Raw genomic sequence first — 21,435 nt, 5'->3', positions numbered from 1 at the left:
CCATGCCCACAGACACAAACGTGCTGAGGAAGCTGAAACAGCACCACCTAGATGCTTTCCTGGCTTTGTGTTGCTATACTTAAAGCTTCCAGCTCTACTCTTTTATATTAAGTCTCTATGGGTACTTTCCTAAAGCATTATCGTCATGAGTGTTCGGATGCCAGCTAAAATGATATTACCTTACCATAGCTTCCATACACAGTTGCTTTCTTTGGCTCAGCAGAAGCCACCCTTTAGGTTAGTATTCACTGCTACTGTATGCTGTGAATATGTTTTGTTACCATTGGTTAATAAAGAAGCTGCTTTGGTCTGTAGCAAGGCAGGACAAAGCCAGATGGGAAATCCAAGCAGGGATACAGGGAGAAGAAGGGTGGAGGCAGGGGCACATCTAGCAATCCACAGGCACAACAAGATGTACTGGAGAGCAGATAATGCTATGAGGCCACATGGCAAAAATAGAGATTAGTAGAAATGGGTTAATTTAAGTTGTAAGAGCTAACTAGTAATAAGCCGAAGCAATAGGCCAAATGGTTTGTAAATAACATTAAGTCTCTGGTTGATTATTTTGGGAATGGGAAGCTGAAAAACAAAAGCACTGCCTCATTTTACAGTGGTGGGCATAATCTTGGCACTCTGGATAGCTAGTAAGCTCAGCCTGGACTGTATTTTAAATTGCACAGAAATAGCTTTTCCCCCAGTTTATCTGTATGGTCCAGAGAAGACAGCAAATACAGTCAGTCATTGCTGAGAATACACCATTCTCTCAGCTGCTCTAGGCTAACCAGTGTTAGCCTATGTATTTCTATATTTTGAACTTGTATTTGACTCCCAGGCAGAAGAGAGCCTTGTTGAAGAAGAACTTCTGGGAAGGTTGGGATGTGACATTGCAGGAAGTAAGAACTGTGTTTTTAGGGCACTTCACTGTTTGGGCCCCCGGGTGCAGACTCATTGTGATGATCCTTCTTGGTTTCTCACTTTGAGTCAGGAAGAGGAGCCCTGCGCTGTCAACACAGCAGTAATTTGTCCCCGGACAGAGTTCTTCTATTGAAAGTTCACTCTTTGAGATGAAGCTCTCAGAGTTCTGAAATGCTCTCAGAGAAAATGCCTCAATGCAGTAACAACTGCCACGATTTTTCATATTGCTCTGACTCCAGAAAAATCTCCACTTGTTGGCAATAAGAACTTGGAGCAGTTACTAGACCTTTTTGAGACTTAGTTTTCTGCCTGCCCTAGAACATGAAGGAACAAAATTATTTCCATCCAAGGGGCTTATGTGGAAGATATCAAATCAATTGTGCCCACAGGTGTTCCACACTGCGCCCATTTCATCAGGGTCTTGCAAGACACAGCTGCTGCATGTGGTACTAAGGGTCAGAGAGACCCAAGTTCCCAAGGGTTGGACACAGGGACAAAACTCTAGCCAGTTGCCAAGTATCAGAGGAGTTCCTTAAAAGCTTAGTTTTTCTTAGGACAGTGGGAGAAATTATTGTCCTCCGTCTCCCCTGAATACCTCTTTCTCTTATGCTTTCTCTTTTCTCACTTAGAGACCAGACATGATTTGAGCCATACACCTTGGATTTGGCCCTGAGAGTGTGCCTCTCTAGAGTTGCAGAGCAGAGGGAAGCCAGAAGGACAAATGAGGGGCCAGGAGCAGAGGACTCTGAAAGGTAAATGGAGGACAAGACTACTCAGGTTTTGGGGGTCAAAAAGGGTCTTCTCTCTCTTTGACACCTTTCCCTGGGAATAGACAGATACCCCCTCTTCCCTGAGAATCCATTAGGAGAAAGGTAAAGACATTTAATAAATGACAGGGGTTACTCAGGGCTTCTCAGTTATAGGCATGGACACATTCACATTTTATAAATCTAGTAGAGAAAAATCTTTCCTCTGACAGCAAAGGTTTTTTGGGCAAATACAACAGCTGATGTGTTCCTCTGGCTACCCAAGGCCCAGCCAGGTTCTAACTTTATAAGCATAGAGCCCCAAGAATAGAGTAGAAACACCGGACACCGGATTCTGGCTCCAGAACCACCTGCTTGCCACTTCCCTTTTCAATCCCACAATCATTTCCTTAGAAGCTTTAGCTCCCCCACTATCTCTTACCTTGTGTGATGCACGTGCATTCCATTGATTTTTAAATTCCTCAAAGTCGGGAGCCAGAAACTCCACTGCTTTTTAGGAGCGCTGTACAGAGAACACCTTGTAAAGCACGCCCAACAGTTATTAACACAGGTGGCTACAGAAATCAGTAGAAATTATATTGCAACGTTGACTTTTATATCGTAAATATTTTTATTTTCTTAGGTTAAAATTTTAAATAAAGAGTAGAAAATAATTTAATTTATAAATTAATAAAAATTTCAAGTCTTCCTTTGACCTTTCAAAGGCAGTCCATTCACGACCAGTCACAAGGGCAAGACTGTGACGCCTAAAGGTCGCCTGCAACCATCGTCCAGTCTCAGAGATATCAGCTCACAGGTCTTCAGTTCTGGAATGTATTAGTAAGTCTTTTGATGATGGAAAAGTTCTTGAGGATTTCTGCTCGGACTACCATCCAGGCGCAGCTGCTGTGCCCCTTGACTTCAAGGAAGCTTTGCACCCTCCCGTAATAGCTCTTCAAACGTAGAACGGTTGGGAAGTTGCTCGATGTCCATCTTTCATTCGCTAGGACTTTGTTCAGAAAGTCTATCTGATCACCGAGTATACCCAAGAAGCTTTCAACGATTTTCCTATTCCACCCAGTGCTGGAGGAATCGTTTTTGAAGACATTGAAGATATTCTGGAGCATCTCTCGGATGAAGATGACGGCGACTTTCTTCTCCATCCGCCCTAGGCGCTTCACCTCCATAGGGATCTTGAAGTTTATTCTGTGGTCAAGGCAGAGCTGTTCATCCAGCTGTTCCAGGAGCTCCAGACATGCTGAATTGGTGCTGCTTTGTCTGCGCTCAAGGTCCTCGTAGTTGATGGACAGGGCTACGGAGAGAAACCCAAGCAGGAATGCAGCTTGGAGGATACACCTGTTGGTCATGATGGAAGCTGGGCTGATGCTGGCTGCTACCTTTTGCTGATGAGGCAAAGACTGCCCAAGGCTGCAAGCGAGAATGCTCTTCTTCCATGGCCTGAGAAAGCTTTTTATAAGGGATGGTCCTTTCTGGTTCAGAGGAATTTCCCATTTTCAGTTCTCCCTTTCAGTTTTCCTTTGTCATTTTTTTCTTTTTGTAACAGCTTCTAATATTCATTTTACTTACATCCATGCCTATTTTATACACTATATATACTAGGTTAAAATATATACAAACTGTAAGGTTTTCTAAAACGTTTTAAGTTTCAATAATTGCTGAAACAAAGGAAGAGAAACACCCAGGAGAAAACAAAGGAAAGCAGGTAGCCCTGAAGACAAAAGAACTCAAACAACCAAGGTGTCAATGGAAAGCCAGGCAGAGTAGCAGTTCATTCGGGATAGCTTGGCTTCTGCCCATTGAAATAGTGGGCCGGTGGGAGAGGGTCTCTGTGAGTGCCAAGGGGGCTTGCAATAGTGTACTACAGGAGAAACGTCCTATCAACAAGCCAAAGCTCCCTTGGGAGAGGGCTCCATGCCATACAAAAACTGCTCAAAGTGGGATCGAATCTGAGAAGTGTAGAAACTAAAGAGACCAGGGAAAGGAAAACTGTCCGGTGGGCAACTGAGAGAAGTGGCCGCATTGCCCGGCACTTCCCCAAATCAACAGTAGAGGGAGCTCTGCGAAGTGAGGAAAACCACCCAGCCTTTTCTAGAGCCAGGGAGGATGAGCTGCCACAGGAGAGATTACTGATATAGAACCAATACAGAGTTATAGTAGTGCAGTGTTTCTAGAAGAAGGAAAGGATTCCAGAACCACAGGCACACAGCACAGATCAATGCTCTCATCCAAGAGCGCGGTGTATTTAGGAATCATTTAGAAGAGCATAAACCAGAGTTAGAAGCTCAAGAAATGAAGGAGGTAAGCAGAAATTCAATTTAAAAATGGGTTTGGTTGAATTAGATAGAGTCACCAAGGTGAGCTCTTTGGGAGAAATCTCCATTGGAGGAAAACCTTGAATGTTTTGAAAACTGTCAGCAGCTACAACCCAACTATACATAAACACTATTACATTGACTAGGGGGAATGTGAGGTTTGTTCAATATCATAAGACACATAAAACACACCAAGTGGATGAGAAGGTCAAATGATCAAACTCCAGGGAAAAAAAATCAAGGAATATGAAAAGTGACGATGGAACAAGGGTGGTGTAGTACATCAATATGTGAACCTTAAGGCATAGCGGAAAATACTGATAATGTGACTGGAATCAAATTAGACAATTTCAGTGTATCAAAGTCACCCAGAAAGTCAGAGGAAGAGCAGGGCCAGAACCACACTGACGGTGCACAATGAAAGGCTCCATTTTCTTCACTCTCCAAAAGGTCCTGAACAGAAACATTTATAGGAAGCCAGATACCAGGAAAAGAAACTTGGACTAATAAAGATGGTATCTGTTCAATGTTATTGGGTTTAAAAACATACAAATCAAATAAGAAACAGGGGAGTCATTTTTATTTATTAATTTTGAAATGTACATTTATTTAGTAGGGGTGGGTATGTTGGGTTGTGTGGGTACCACAGTAGGCAGATAGGAAGTCAGAGGACAACTGGTAAAAGGTGGTTCTCTCCTTTTGTCATGTAGGTTCCTGGAATCAAACCCAAGACTCTGGGTTTAGTGCTGAGTACCTTTATCTACTGAGCTGTCTCACTTGCCAAGGTAGCCATGTGCAGCAACTGTGTTTCCAAAGGCACAGAACAGTGAAGCCATCAGCTCAAATGTCATAAACTTTTTTTTTTTTTGGTTTTTTTCGAGACAGGGTTTCTCTGTGGCTTTGGAGCCTAAATGTCATTAATTTATTCAAACATTTTAAGTCTACAGATTTTGTTTTTCAAAACCAGGTGGAACAGGGGTTGCTATTTCATATGACTTTAGGTTTTTCCATGGAAAGGTAGGGAGTCTGTGTTTCCTTTGGGGTCTGGGCAGATTCTTTTGTTTAAGAGCTAATAGTGATTTTGAAGGGTAGATATAGAAAAGTGGATATAACTTCTACTTTGCTATCTGGGATTCTTGCTCTTGAGGTTTTCAACCACTTAATACAAACTATTAAGTCATAAAGTCAAAACAAGTTGGCCATGAAGGCACAGGCCTGTAGTCTCAGCACTTGAGAGGTCAAGACAGGAGAATTGAAGGCCAAGGCCAGTCTGGGCTGCACAGCAAGTCTGAGATGAGCTATTCTGGCTAATTTTATGTCAGCTTGACACAAGCTGGAGTTATCTGAGAGAAGGGAACCTCAACTGAGAAAATTCCTCCATAAGTATCCAGCTGCCGGACATTTTCTTAATTAATGGTTGACGTGGGAAGGACTCAACCCATTGTGGGTGATACCACAATGGAGGCCTAAGGTTCTATAAGAAAGCAGACTGAGCAAGCCATGGGCAGCAAGCCAGCAAGCAGAACTCTTCCATGACCTCTGCATCAGCTCCTGGCAAATACATCCAATCAAATATCAATAGAAGTTATGGAGGGATGGCACAGAGAGGATTAAAGGAAGCATCTTTTCCTCTTCACTTTGTACCCATAGACCTACTTGAAATGGGGCTTTCTCCATTATAAGAAGGTATCTCAAGACAGAGTCATAGGCAGCTTCATAATTTAATGCACTTTATTTGGGGTAATTTAAATGTGTTATTAGATTTTGATTTCTTCATATCCCCCTTTAAACATTCTCTATCATAAGCACATGTGTTTCTTTGGATAATGGAGGTATACAAGAGTCTAGTACCCTATAGTTGCAGCAAAAAACGATTCACTCTATAATTTGTAAATATCTAGAGGAGAGTCCCAACATGAAGGCATTATACACGTCCAAGAAGTGGTATGATGGTTTTGATGTTAATTGTTCTACCAAATAGTCAGTCTCCATGGAGGGCCCATTGGTAGAGTCTTTAGGAAACAAAGCCCAGTAAGATGTCATTGGACCATCATGGGGAGGGGGTTTGTCTGTCTGTGCCTCAGTTTGCATTCTGGCCATGAGGTGAGGTGTGCCAAAGCAACCCCCCAGGCTTTGGTGGGCTACATCACAACCTCAAAGCAGCAGAAAGGATCAATAATGGGACTGAGCAGCAGCAATGAAACTTCCCTCTCTGCAAGTTTATTCTCTCAGGTGTGTATTGCAGTAATAAAATGCTAACACAGAAGGAATTCTAACCCCCTTGCTTTGATTATTACACACTGTGTGCAAAATGATTTTTACAATCTATTGTGCATACACCAGTAAAGCACTAAACACCCCAATTATACGGAAAAAGAAGGTGTAATAAGCACCTCCAAGGCAGCCATACAAGAATACAGGGAGGAGTTCTCAGCAGTCCTCATTGTCCGCTATGTTCAGCGAGTCCGGTTTTATCCCATGCTTTTTCAGACCCAGGCCAGCGGGCCTTGGTGAGTTCCCGATAGAACATCCCCATTGTCTCAGTGTGTGGGTGCACCCCTCGCGGTCCTGAGTTCCTTGCTCTTGCTCTCTCTCCTTCTGCTCCTGATTTGGACCTTGAGATTTCTGTCGGGACTTCCCACAGGGCAGGGAACCCTGATTGCTCTTCGGGCTGACGAGGGAGGGGGACTTGATTGGGGGAGGGGGAGGGAAATGGGAGGCGGTGGCCGGGAAGAGACAGAAATCTTTAATAAATAAATAAATCTAAAAAAAAAGAATACAGGGAGGAAAACAAACAAGAGGAGGCACATCAATAGTCCCAGGAACAGTCCTTAGAAATGGGTGGGCTCTTCCTGTTTTTGTTCATGGTGCGGTTTCAACAAAGGAAAAGCTGTTATCTACCAGCATTCACTTTGAAAGGAAATGAACTAAATTCTCCAATAAACAGAACAAAACAAAACAGCATGGCTGAAAAGGTTTTTGAACATGTGTCTAAAAAACACATTCCCTGAGAGCAATGGGAAAAGATTTCTCTTCACACAGCAACCAAAGGAGAACACAGGTAGCCATATGACATTGGAAAACAGCTGGGTTTTAAATACGAATCTCTCCTGAGAAACATGGAAGATTGCTATACAATGCTAAAGGGATAAACTCATCAAAAGTGTGCGGTCATTGTAAATATATATGCACCAGACATCAGAGCACGGAAAATGCAAAGGAGATAGCAGCAGAGCTGAAAGGAAGGGGGCACAGATGCTGATAGCAGCAAAGAGGTCCCCAGCACTGAGGACGCTATGCTAAGGAAAACAATAGCGAGGAAGAAAATTAATATAGCTACCATGGTTATGATAATAAAAGTTTAAAATGAAATTATACATAAAAATGTAGATAAATAATAAAGCATGTTGAATGTGAGCTACCTTTTAGGATAAAATGAGTTAACATTCATCTTCAGAACATTTTATCCCACAACAGAAGAATAAACAAGGAACATAGAATATCTTCTGGGAAGAATATGCTTTTGGCCACAAAGTGAGCTGTAATAGTCTTAGGCAGACTGAAGTTGCAATATCGAGCATCACGCTTCTAATGGCATAAAATTAGAAGGTACTAGCAGGAGGGACCCAGGGACATATGTGGAAGACAGAGGGCAGTCTCCTGTACAGTCCATGCGTCAACAAAGAAATAAAAAAGGGAAGTATAATAACTAGACTACTTTGAGGCACAGACGGAAACAACATACCAAACTCATGAAATGGGGTAGCAAATCTGACAAGAAAAGAGGGCACCTCAAAAGATAAGCCTGATATTAAACACTAAGCGAGTAAGAGAAGAGTCAGTTCTTAGTTCTAAACTGAGTCAGCCCCATAGTTCTAAAAAAAGATGACAAAGATTGGAGCATAATACATATTTTGAAACTCCAAAAAATAAGAGGGGAAAAAAACCAACCCAACTATTGGTATTAGTTTGAAAAGATAAAAAAGATGTACAACCTATGTGTTGAGTGTCTAAGAAGAAAAGTGAACTCAGGAATAAAAGAGGAGATATTTCAGCTGACAACAGAAGTACCAAGGATCATGAGACAAATAGCCAAAAATGAAATGGATTACATTGTGTGACTCCAATCACAATTCAAAATCTCCCAAGATGGGGTGGGGACAGGAATTCCACAGAGAGTTAAAGAATGAACTTGGTGCTTCTCAAGTCTTTCTGAATACTGAGTGTGTGGAACATTTGCAGTGTACTTTGTGAGGCTGAAAGCAATGTCCTGGTTTGCTTCTCCTTTGGTGTGGTAAACACCTTCCTAAAAGCTGCTTTGGGGGAAGGACAGGATTTATTCGGTTTATAGCTTGAAGTCCATTAACAAGAGAAGCATGGTAGGAGCTCAAGGTGGAAACCTAAAGGACTCTGTCCTCCCGTCCCAGTGGACTCTGTCCTCCCACCCCAGTGGACTCTGACCACCCACCCCAGTGGATTCTGACCACCCACCCCAGTGGATTCTGACCACCCACCCCAGTGGACTCTGACCACCCACCCCAGCAGATTCTGACCACCCACCCCAGTGGACTCTGTCCTCCCACCCCAGTGGACTCTGACCACCCATCCCCAGTGGACTCTGACCACCCACCCCAGTAGATTCTGACCACCCACCCCAGTAGATTCTGACCACCCACCCCAGTGGATTCTGACCACCCACCCCAATGGACTCTGACCACCCATTCAGGAGGATAGAGCAGTTTCTTTATGCTCAGTCCTGCCACACAGTTTCTGTATTAGTGTTTCCTAGAGTCACAGAACTTATGAAATATCCCCCTCTCCTTTTTTCTTTCTTGACTGCCTTTTCTTAGCACAGAGAAACAAAAGCAATGCTTTTCCGGAAAAGGTAGCAATCACTTAGCATCTCCAGACTGCCTGTGAAGAGAAACAGTTGGGGATGAGAGACACAAAGGACAAGAAAGTGGGAAAATCATGCAAGTTATTGCCCTCCACGCTAACAGTGATAGCTTCAAAATCCTGCTTACACTGGGGAATTTTGCTCAGCACCCCAGAGAGCCTGTGAAACCGGGGAAGCACAATGGCATATTCCCTCCTGTTCCACCTGCTCCTTTGGGGGCATTTTTTATATTTTTTTGTAGCCACAAGTCACAGCTGGCAGGGAGATTATCCAGTTTTCCCTGGCTCCCCACCTGGCAGCAAATGCAGCCAGGGTCTACATGTTGGCGGCACCAGACACTTTCTGTTCTTTGTTTTTTTCCCACAGCAGGGATGCTGTCTTGTCATAAACTTTTCCCCAGACTCAGTCTTTGGTTTCCCTAGTCGCTGCCAGCTCCAGATGTTCACAGGCTGCTTCAACTCTGCCCAACTCTTCCTACTGTTGGGGTTCAAGGCGTGTTACCCCCCCCCAAATTATCACAGCTTGGAAAACCACAGAAGAAAGTTATTTTCTTTTCTCTGTGTGATAACCATCAAAGAAGTTTTCACTTTCCTCCCTGAAAGGCAGACAGAAAATGCTCATGTGAGCGTGTCCTGACCCACCCATGGAGGAAAGGAACGGAAACAGGAAAAGCCCGAAAGGAATACCAACAGTGTGCTTTGCTGAGCCCCTCCTCTCCTCCTTGTCTATCATTAGATCACCCTGCCCAATCACAGTGCTACATAAAATGTCAAAACAGTTTCCTTGAGTCTTTCTTTGAAACCTCGTTCTGTTTGTTTTGTTTGGTGGAGGCAAGGTTTCTCTGTGTAGCCCGGACTGCCCTGCAACTAGATTTGTAGCCCAGGCTAGCCTCACACTCAGAGAACTGCCTGCCTCTGCCTTTACAGTGCTAGGAGCAAAGGCCTGTACCTTCATGCCCAGCTTGATCTTTCGTGTCTAAGCCACAGAACCTTGATTTAACTTTGATTCATCTTTCCTTGTTAGTTCTTGTGGGATGTTGGTCACAAACCTTGCAACTGGTAAAAACAAACAAAACTTTTCTTCTTTCCTTCTATATATAACAAATGGCCAGATGCTCCCCAAGCCTTCACTCCTTCCTACAGTTGAAATGTTCCAATCAGTGGGCTTAGAACTCGGAGACACGTAGGGTTGCTCCCAGTGTCTTCCCCATATGCTTTCAGGACACTTGCTGACTGCTGGGCCCTCCAGCCTGGTCCCATCAAATGCCAGTGACGGGGGATATCCCTCCCTATGCTGTGGATATGTTTTATTATCATAGGTTAGCAAAGAAGCTGATTTGGCCACTACTCAGGCAGAATCGAGCCAGGCAGGAAATCCAAGCAGAGATAGAGAGGGAAAGAAGGCAGAGTCAGGGAGATACCAGCAGCTGCCAGGGAAGCAAGGTGTGAGGTTTCGAGCCACGAATCTCATGGTGAAATATTCTCGTGGAATAATATAAATGGGTTAAGTTGTAAGAGCTAGTTAATAATAGCCTGAGCTAACAGTCCAAACAGTTTGTAATTAATATAAATTTCTGTGTAATTACTCGGGACTGGGTGGTCAGGAAAGTAAAGTGAAGCCTCTGTTTACAAATGGCTCCGGACCAATGTGGGGCCAGAAATTTCCACATAAAACCTGGAAAAGCTGAAAAAAGGGAGGGGGGAATTCCAAAACACATAACCAGAGCCAAAGACAGCGTCCTAGTTGTGGCTCTCACGCAGGTCGCCGTGCAGGGATGCCATAGCATTTGGACTTGCGCACAGCATGGCAGATTCATGCCATAATACACAGAGGCATCTCCAAGCCGTGCAGCGGGATGTTCATACAGACAAAAGAGTTTGTGGGCTGGCTACAGGCTACCTAATGGCAGCATTGCGGGAGGAAGCGTGATGCTCGTTGCTACCCTGCCATGTTGGAAAGCTGAATGGGGTGGGCCCAGCAGCTGAAGCCTAGGCACTGGTCCTAACCATGTCCGTGTAGCATTTTAAAAACTCTTCTGGTCAGACGATGATTACAGATATGCAATAAAGACAAATTCAGACAAAAAGAAACCTCTAAACGGGTCACAGTGTATTTAAAAAAAAAATGTACCCAGGTTTTTAAAAAAAGAAAAATGGGTATAGGCAGTTATAGAAAGAAATAGTTTTTTTAAAAAAAAAATAAAACAAAGTTTTAAAAGAGAAAGTTAAGTAATAAAAACCACAAAAGATGGAAAATACATAGAGTGTTTGAATTATGTATACTATTGTGTTTTCTTTTAATTTTTCACTGTTAATGAGCTAACTACAGTGAGGCATTGAATTTTGGGGGGCTGCTAAGATAAACCAACATAAAGGTATCTTGACTTCAAAATTTGGGTCCAAGAATATGTTGCTTTGGAAAAGAGGTTCTACTTGTGTTTCCACAGAAGACGAGAAGCAGTGGCTTTCTTCCAGTTTAATATAATTTGATAGAACAAGACCTCCTGAAAGGTCTCCAGTTGGAACGATGGCCCAGGAGATCCAGAATCCAAAGCAGCTTCCAGGCAACTGGCTGAGCTGATGCAGGCTCACAGATGACTATAGCCAAGATTTAACCATAATTCTATTTTTTTCAGGAACCCCATAAGATTACCAGCTCCCCAAACAGCAGAAAGTAGTATAGAAAACTATGTTCAAATTCCCCAAATATTGTTTATGAATGTTTGTTTTAGTTTAAAAGGGGTAGGTTTACGTCTAATATCCACTTACAAGAGAGTATACACTGTGCTTATCTTTCTGAGTCTGGATTACTTCACTTAAGATGGTTTTTTTTTCCCTAGTTCCATCCATTTGCCTACAAATTTCATGATATCATTGTTCTGTACAACTCAGTAATATTTCATTATGTAAATGTACCACATTTTCTTTATCCAGTCTTCAGTTGAGGGGCATCTAGATTGTTTCCAGGACCTGGCTATTGGTAAATAATGATGCTATGAACATTGCTGAGTGGCCTTGGGATATGACTGAGTATCCTTTGGGTATATGCCCAGGAGTGGTATCGCTGGGTCTTAAGGTAGATTGATTCCCAACTTTCTGAGAAACTGACATACTGATTTCCAAAGTGACTGTACAAGTTTGCATTCCCACCAGAAGTGGAGGAGTGTTTTCCTGACTTCACACCGTCTCCAACATAAGCCGTCCTCAGTATTTTTTTTTTATCTTAGCCATTCTGACAGCTTAAGATAGTATCTCAGAGTCATTTTAATTTTCATTTCCCTGATGATTAAGGATGTTGGGCAATTCCTTAAATGTCTTTCAGCCATTTGAGATTCTTCTGCTAAGAATTCTCTATTTTGGCTGTATTCCATTTTTAATTGGATTTTTAATTGGCTATATTTTGATCTCTAGTTTCTTGAGTTCTTTACATATTTTGGCGATCAGTCCTCTGTCAGATTTGGGGTTGGTGTGTAAAGCAAAGGATAACCAGACCACAATCCACAGCTGCTGTAGGATAATGCCTTTGTACACTGTAAAGACTTGTTGCTCATATTGGTTTAATAAAATGCTGATTGGCCAGTAGCCAAGCAGGAAGTATAGGTAGGGCAACGAGACTAAGAGAATTCTGGGAAGAGGAAAGGGAGAGGGATGCAGTAGTCAGCCAGATACAGAAAAAGCAAAATGAGAATGGCTTACTAATAAAAGGTACCAAGCAACGTGGCTAAACATAGACAAGAAGTATGGGCTAACTTAAGTTGTAAGAGCTAGTTAATAAGCTTAAATTAATAAGCCAAACAGTTTATAACTAATATAAACCTCTGTGTTTTTCTTTAGGACTGAATGGCTGTGGGACCAGGTGGCACAGAAACTTCTGTCTACATACAGCTCCAAAGAAACTAAGTAACAAGGAAGACCCTAAGAGGGACACATGGTTCACCCTGGGAAAGGGGAATTAGATAAGATCTCCTGGGTTAACTGGGAGCAGGGGGGGGGAGTAAAGGGGAGGGGATGTGAGATAAGAACATGAGGGAATGGGATGATTGATGGGGGAGAAGAATGGAGTTGGAGAACAATGCAACAGAGATCTTGATAGAGAGAACCACTATTGGGTTAGGGAGAAACCTGGTGCTAGGGAAATCCCCAAGAATTCACAAGCATGAGCCCAACTAAGACTCCTAGCAATAGAGGAGAGAGTGCTCAAACTGGCCTTCCCCTGTAAGCAGATTGGTGATTACCTCAACTGTCATCATAGACCCTTCATTCAGTAATCGATGGACCTAGATGCAGAGATCCACAACCAAGCACCAGGCTGAGCTCTGGGAATCCAATCAAAGAGAGGGAGGCGGGAATATATGAGCAAGAGAGGTCAAGATCATGATGGATAAATCTACAGAGACAGCTGAACCGAGCTTGTGGAAACTCAGGAACTCTGAACTGACAGAATTCACAAGCATGATCCCAGCTTGTAGAGGTTGAACTCTAGACCAATAGCTGTTGAGCCTCCATAAGACTGAACTAGGCCCTCCATACGTGGGAGACAGTGGTGAAGCTTGGACTATCGGAGGGGTCCTAGTAGGACTAAGATCTATATCTGGTGCATGGTCTAGATTGTTTGAGCCCATTCCATATGGTGGGATGCCACATTCAGCCTCAAGGCAGGATGGAGGGGCTTGGTCCTGCTTCAACTTAAAGTGCTTGACTTAGTTGGCTACCCATGGGAGCCCTTACCTGTTGTGAGGAGTGGATGGGGGCTGGGCTGGGAGGAGGGGTGAGAGGGAGAACTGTGGCTGGAATATAAAATGAATTTTTAAAAATCAATAAAAAATTAAAAGGGGTTGGTTATAAATGGTTAATGGTCATAGTCAATCTCTTTCTAAAGAAAAAGGGGATATGGTATAGAAATGAATACCTTAATTCTATTATACTATATCTATATTTATACTCTTGTTTAAAGAATTATGTTTACGCATCTCATTTAAAAATATAATGCGTAGTTAAATACAAATTATAGTCATCTATAATAGTCAAACTTTTAGTCATTTTAGTTAAGTTTTATAGATATGCAGAGATATATTTCAGATAGATATGTAATCTTCAAATACTTCAAAGACCTACATAATATGGCATTTAAAATGTTTTAAGAACTTAGACTTTTCTCAACAGAGACATGCCTACTCCTAGCAGCACCAATTATTTCAAGAGGATGATGGGCATCGAAGAAGCTCCTTATGGAGTTTTCTCTTAATGTGGCAAGGTTAGCCATTTGGACAAGAAACTGCACTTGCCTGAACTGCTTGACTGTATGCTGTATAAACTGGACATGCAGGAACCACAGAAAAGTGACTCTTGAACTTGCCAAATCACAATGGGACAGTCTAGGGTTCCTGCTTCATGGAAGAGTTTGACAGACAAACTGTCAGTCTAGGCAGGACAGCTTCAGTTTCCTGCATCACTGAGAAATCTGCCAGACACTTTAGGCCTATAGGCAAAGATGGATACCCCAATGTTACGGAAGAACTTTGGGTGACTGTCCAGGCAGCCAGATAAGTCTGTCATTTCTAGAGTTTTTGAAGTTGCTTACAATACACTTCCAGTTTACTTAGATAATATTATATCCTTGGGGTCTTTGATGGGGTTGAAGACTGGATAGCTATAATTATAATTTTCCTTAGTTATGATAAAAGATAAATTATATATGAAATTTTAGACTCTCAAAAATAGGATAGATGGTATTTTCTTTAATTTTGCCAAATACAAATGGCCTAAGTATTTTGACTATATTTCTTGCTTGATAAATGTTCTGCTATATGTAGTTTTACTATGTTAAAGCTAAAACCTTCCTTTCTAATTAGACAGAAAAGGGGAGATGATCGGGGATACCACTCTGTATGTCATGAATATGTTTTATTACCATTAGTTAATAAAGAAGCTGATTTGGCCAGTACTCAGGCAGAATAGAGCCAGGTGGGAAATCCAAGCAGAGATAAAGAAAACAGTATCAGGAAGATGCCATGTAGCCACCGAAGGAGAAAGATTCCAAAACATTACCAGTAACCTTGGCTTGCTGTTCACATTCACTGGTTAGTGGTGGGTACTTGCAAGTGTCCACCTGATGGGGTGAATGAATGACAAGGTGTAATTTCTGGGTGTTCTGTGAAGTGTTTTCAGAGGATGAGTTAGTGAAGTAAGTGGGAAGGAGAGGAGGAGGCACCAACCAATTTGGTCCTGGTAAGACAAAAGGAACAAAGAGCAGGTCCCCTCTTGTCCTTATCTTTGTACTTGTCTTTTGCTGCCTCTGAACACAGCTGCAGGACATGCCAGCCCTATGGACTGACTCCACTGGCCTCTGGGGTTCTTAGTCTTTGCCATCTGATAGTATTCTATTCCAGTTTCTCTGGTTCTGAGGCTGCTAAACTTGGGTTGAGCTGTGCTCATGGCTTCCCCTGGGTCTTAGCTTGCAGATGGCTAGGTCTGTGATCTCTCAGCTATGGTAATCATGTGTGATGATTCCCACAATGAAGCCATTCCCCCCATCCCCTCTTTCTCTTTCCCTCCTCTGCTCCTTGAGTGACCAAGAAGAGTTGAGCAATAGCTGAACAAGAAGCAGACCCTTTCCTTCGGCTAGCCTACTCTCTCCATTGTTCATTTTCTCTGTTGGCTTCCTGTCTCAGTTTCTGGCCGCCTACAGAGAAAGGGCCAAAGCAACACTCTCTGCCTCGCTAAATAAGGACCTACAGAAGAGCCCGGGAGCCCGAGGAGCACAGAAATAACAAAGAGGATGACGCAACAGGCGAAAAGGAAACCAAAAGGCAAGTTGTCAAACTGGATTTGAAGAATGGGGCAAGGATTCCCCTCTAGCCTGGCTGAAAGGATTCTGGCAATCTCCTCAGAACGGGGGATTTTTTTTTTTTTCCATTGCTGCCGTTTTCTACCCTGATGAAAGCCTTTAACTGCCTGGACAGAGAGAAACAGGAAAGAGCTGAATACGGTGTGGCCTTGTAACCACACAGCGTGTTGCCAGGAGCAATGGCACTATTTGTAACTCAGAAATTTTGGCAAAAAGGTTGGTGTAGACATCTGGCAAATGGCTCTCTCTTCCTATTCCTTGTGAGAAATGGAGTTAGCCTTGCAAAGTTCCCGACCAGTTCTCTTGGAACAGCTTTGCTTCTGCTGCATAAACCTAGAATGTTTTAATTGTTATTACTGGTTTTAACAGACGAGTTTAGGTACAAGATGCACTTACTAGCAGTCAGGTACCATTCTGAGCAAATCATGTAAATAAAGCAATTAATTCTCACCACAGTTTTAAGATATAGTACTATGTAGTCATTTAAACTTTGCAGCTCAGGAGACTGGCCACACACAGATCTATCTCCTTTTCCTGCATGAAGACATTAAACGCAGCCCTCTAGTTTTGATTTCTAACAGGAGCATTCAATACCTAGTGGGCTTCCCATCTCCCACTCATGACCAAAGAAGGAAACTTTTGATTGCGGTCCGACTCTCACGTTTTACTCACCTCTCATTTTTATATAACACCCACTTGCCAGCTCTGGCTTATACCCTTGCATACCCTCAACCCTCCTTTCACGAGTTAATCTTTCCATTGTCTCAGGCAAACTTCTATCAGTTCTAACGTGATGGTTGCTTATGGCCTTCTCCTCATTTCGCTCCCTGTTCTGAGCCTATGGGTCTGATCTGCAGGTTTCCTTGTCTGCCTCTCCTGGAAGGCCAAGTGGTTTGAGCCTGGGCTGCCTGTCACTGGCTCAGGAGCCCACCCGGAATGTATGAGGGCTCCTGTTTCTCCGTTTTCACTGATGTGTGTCACCTCTTTATTTGGTTCTAGTTTTCGTACTGGACCTGAAGCAGTATCTCACTCTGATTTTGATGAGAATCTCCTTAGCCTGTCAATCACATCCAATCACATCCCATTTGAACCCTCCTGCATGTTGCTTTTGTGTGTCATTAGTCAGGTGCCATTCCCTCCTTCCCTCCCTCTCCACCCCTGCCCCTTGAATAAAATCTCTCACAGACCTGGAAATTCTCAAGTAGGCCAGGCTGCTTGGTCACTGAGCCCAGGGATCTGCCTGTCTCTGCCTTCCTAGAGCTGGGAGTGCAAGAGCAGATGACCACACCAGGGTTTTTAAAATATGGGTCCTGGGGCTCACACGACTCAGGTCCTCATGCTTTTGAGAAGCTCTACAGGACAGGCTGAGCTGTGCCCCAGTCTGCTGTCTGTCGGCTTTTAAATGAGCTTTGCCCCTCTTTACTGGGTTCTAGCTGTGTCCTCTGTTCAATTCTGAATTCCCTTGTGAGATTTATGAATTACAGAAATTCCTCTTCTGTAACTCGACCTTTCAATTTCTTGATAATAGCCCTTGAGCATGAAAGATATTTAATTATGTTGCAGTCCCATTTATCTATTATTCTTTTTTTGTGTTGTTATTTAGTCTTGTGATGTCATGGATAAAGATCTAAATCCAAGATCAAGAAGTTTTCATGTAAGCCTTTTATAAATGTAGCGCTTATCTTTGAGTCTTTGACCCATTTTGATTATTTTTGAACGTTGTGAGGGTAGGAATGCACCCTCGTCATTTTACATGTCAACAGCCAGCCATCCTAGCAGCATTTGTTGAGAACGTGTTTTTTCCCAATCGAGTGGTCTATGCTTGAAATCAGATGACTGTCAATATGGAGACATAGTTAGGCCTGTTATACCAGCACTAGCAGGCTGCTATTGTTATTAATTATTAGTAGTATCTCCAACTTGTTTTCCTTTTTCATACCATTTTCTGTGTTTGCCTGTCTATTTGTTTTATTCTTGCTTACATTTAGGCTTCTCTTTATGCAGACTAATTATGAGGTGTGTGCTTTAAGCCAATCAAGAATTGTTCTTTTGTTGTGTGTGTGTGTAAATATTTGTCTGAATTATTTTTAGCATTTGCACTTGGCTCTGAGTGATGCAAATCTGTGCATCACTTTCATGGTTTTCAGACTGAACACTGCCTTACTCTCTGATTGTTTTAAACTTACAGACTTTACATATTTTACAAACAATATGTAAAGTGAAAAATACCTTTAATATCTCAATATCTTTTTTTTTTGTTTTTGTTTTTTGTTTTTCGAGACAGGGTTTCTCTGTGGCTTTGGAACCTGTCCTGGAACTAGCTCTGTAGACCAGGCTGGTCTCGAACTCCCAGAGATCTGCCTGCCTCTGCCTCCCGAGTGCAGGGATTAAAGGCATGGGCCACCATCGCCCGGCATATCTTAATATCTTTAAAGAGCTTCGACTGGGTTTACTGTTCACCAGCAGCTCTCATCAGGACGGTTTGCTCTGCAGTCAGCACAGCGTGTGGGAGACAGGATGGGGGCAGCCATGCATGGGAGTCCATAGTCATGGAGCCAGAGATGAGAAGGTCTGAGATATTAGTGACACAGATACTGACTTAGCTGTTCTTGAGAACAATCTCGATGCAGTTTCATGGATCAGTGACCCTACTCCAAATGTAAGCTGGCTGTCAATGGGAATGTAATCAAGTTTAAGGCATGTTTATTTTAAGATCCAACATATAACTGCATTCATGTCCTGCTTGTAGACTCTCCCTGAGGATAGTCTCATTCTGCCCTCAAAGCACTGAAAAGTGGTAACCCGGTTTCTGGGGTAAGTCATGGCAACTCTGGCATCTTCAAGACTGGCTTAAAATGTATCAAGATGTGTTACAATGAGGAAAAGTACTAAAAGTTGTGTTTGAGCATCACATTGACTACTCTTTTAAGCTGTCTCAAACTTTACTCAAGACAGCTATGAGGCCTATTGGGTCTGAGTGTGGAACTTCAACCCCAGGGGTTACATAGTAGCACACTTTCCAACTGTCTGTGCATGCATTAGTTAGACTGTTTTTGGTGACGGAAGTCTAGTGTCAAACTGGATCAACAGGTCAGTGGAACAATAAGGATTTCAGGTGGCATTCTTTCTCTGTTCTCTAGATCCGCGATTCCATAGACTTCCTTTGACTGTGTTAAACAAATACATAAGCTGATGTCATACTACCATCTACTGGATGGAGGGGGAAATGCTGGCTTTGAAGAAAAGAATATTAATTAATCTCCTATGACTTCCAGCAGGGGAGAATGTGGGAACTTAGCAATAAACGAAAGGGCATTTTGGGTGTCCTGGCCACCTAAGAACAAAATGAAGAAGGCTAAGTAACTTGGTAACTTGTATAGTTACAAACGTACACAAGCATAATACAAACATAAATCTGAAATTTACGTTTTCAGTTTTCATCTTTCTACCCCAGGGGGCAATTGCTATTTTTAATTTTTGTTAAATGCCCCCCCCCCCACAATAATCACATAGAAAACTGATAAAAATAATAGCATGGATGTATTTGAGTACTTTTCATGACGATGTTAAACTTTGACACAATGCCCCAGTAGACGGTCCTGGCAGCCCAGACTTGCAGCTGGCAGTCAGTCTCTTGGCAAACCTGTCATGAACACGTGTGTGGGAACGGGACAACAGAAACAGTGCAGAGGAGACTGCGAAAAAATTGATCCTACACAAAAAGTGGAGCAGGACAAAAAGGAATTTTCTGAGAGTAAAAATTTAATCAAAATTTGTTTTGGGAAGCCTTATTTAAGAATGACACCTGAATGTCATTCTTCGCCCCATTCTAACTGGCACTGATCTGCCACACGCTTTCAGCTCACCAGTAGTCTCAAAGGTGCCAATCCTCATTCTTGGTACCAGCAGGCAGTGAGTGAAGCTACAGTTCTTGCTTTTAGGCCTCATCGCCAAAGGTTGTTCTCGCTAGGGCATGTGTTCCGCGCGGCTATGACGATTCTCACTTGCTCATCATCTGGTTTTGCTCTTTTGAGACAGAGTCTCCCTCTGAACTGAACGTGTGGATCACTGACTTGGCAGACTGGTCAGTGAGCTCTAGTGATTGGGCCATCTCTGCCACACGCTGTGAATGCGGGCATCCTCGGCGGTCTCTGGCTTTTACATGGGTACTGAGGTCCTCACAAGGTCCTCACACCTGTCAGTCAGGACTCTAGCAGCCGAGCCGTCTTCCCAGTGCTTGCCTTGACTACCTAATATGTCTAAAATAGCAGCGACAAACTCAAACCGTTGTCTATAATAAATCATTAGTCAAACCCTTTTAGTAAATAGTAACGTTTATTGATATCATATGTATAAATTGAATTAGCAGGGTATTTATATACTATCCTCCGATAATTAAAAGTGGATAGACAAAGAGTTTCTTCAGTCTTGGTGTTGTAGGACTGGAGACAGAAAAATAGCACCAACTCTTCCCTTCTCAACTATGATATGAAGGGAAAGAGAGGAAGATGATGGCCTTACAGCAGGGGCTTTGTAGACTTCTTTATAATCCTTGAGGTAGCCCCATACCTCTGTGAACTTGGCCAAAGCTCCATTAGGCGTATCTGCTCTAAACACAATCTTCCATGGAATATAGGAGAAAAACATGGCTGTCTGTGCTTTGAGCAGTGGCCAGCTGAGCTCAGTCCTAGCTGTGCACCCTGAGCTGACCAGTGAGCGTCCTCACTCTAGTTCTTTCCAGCCAAGCACTGAAACTGACTATAGTAAGAGACCCATCCACACCCCCGTAGATGCCTACCATAGGTCTCCCTTCTCATCTGTGGTGTGGGACAGTCCTCTCTATTCAGAACAGAGGATACCCTTCTATGCCTCTGAAGCTATGCCCACTTACCTCAGGTCAGCTGCAGATCCCCAAATGGCCCCGTGACCCAGTCTCAGCCATGTTCATCTGTGATTTAGGACCAGTACTGCCTATGGAGAGACATGTGTACTAGCGGGAGCCCTTCTAGATGCGCAGTGGAATCCATCACCATCTCTCTATCTGCCAATAGGCCCACCATCAGCAGATTTGCTGTGGAGCTTAAAGTAGCCCTTGCCTTGGTGCCAGGCTTACTAACAAAGGTCCAGGGACCCCAGTCCCATCCACTCAGTAAGACATCCGTATATGCATTCAACTTCAAGTCCCTGGAAAGAAGCCTTCCAACCGCACATGACATCACAGACTTAGAAGAACCACAAGATCTGGTCTCAATTCCACATGGTGATTTTTTAAATCTATCTATCTATCTATCTATCTATCTATCTATCTATCTATCTATCTATCTTTGAGACAGGGTTTCTCTGTGTAATAGTCCTGCCTGTCCTGGAACTTACTCTGTAGACCAGGCTGGCCTCAAACTCACTGAGATCCACCTGCCTCTTCCTACCAAGTGCTGGCATTAAAGATGTGCACCACCACCACCTGGCTTTCCTATATGGTGAACTTGACAGCAATCCATCGAACTGGCAGACCAATAAGAGATTGTCCTTAGCTTCTGACAGAAGCAGGCTCAATTGCACAGAAGAAAGAAGGAACAAACTCAACATTGTTTGCAAGTAACCAATTAGAAGAGACAGGTATTAAAATGAGGGAATAAAACTCAAGAAGCTGTAGTACCTTACCAAACACATGGATATACGATTTATGGGAATACCAGAG

General features: G+C 43.0%; 1 protein-coding gene across 1 annotated transcript; it reads right to left on the bottom strand.

Moving 5' to 3' along the window:
• Window positions 1–2,482: 2,482 nt before the first annotated feature.
• Window positions 2,483–3,028, bottom strand: Ifnb1 (interferon beta 1). The gene has a single exon (XM_041651487.1). It carries the CDS (start codon window positions 3,026–3,028, stop codon window positions 2,483–2,485), a length of 546 nt encoding a protein of 181 aa, XP_041507421.1.
• Window positions 3,029–21,435: the final 18,407 nt, after the last annotated feature.

This window comes from Microtus oregoni, unplaced genomic scaffold (genome assembly GCF_018167655.1).
Source record: "Microtus oregoni isolate MIOR12 unplaced genomic scaffold, Mior012 000005F_ref0000423, whole genome shotgun sequence".
NCBI lineage: Eukaryota > Metazoa > Chordata > Mammalia > Rodentia > Cricetidae > Microtus > Microtus oregoni.
This window is presented reverse-complemented; position numbering and strand designations above follow the sequence as displayed.

What these genes read in the sequence shown, in the direction of transcription:
- Ifnb1 (XM_041651487.1), bottom strand. Translation starts at nt 3,028, where the DNA reads ATGACCAACAGGTGTATCCTCCAAGCTGCATTCCTGCTTGGGTTTCTC.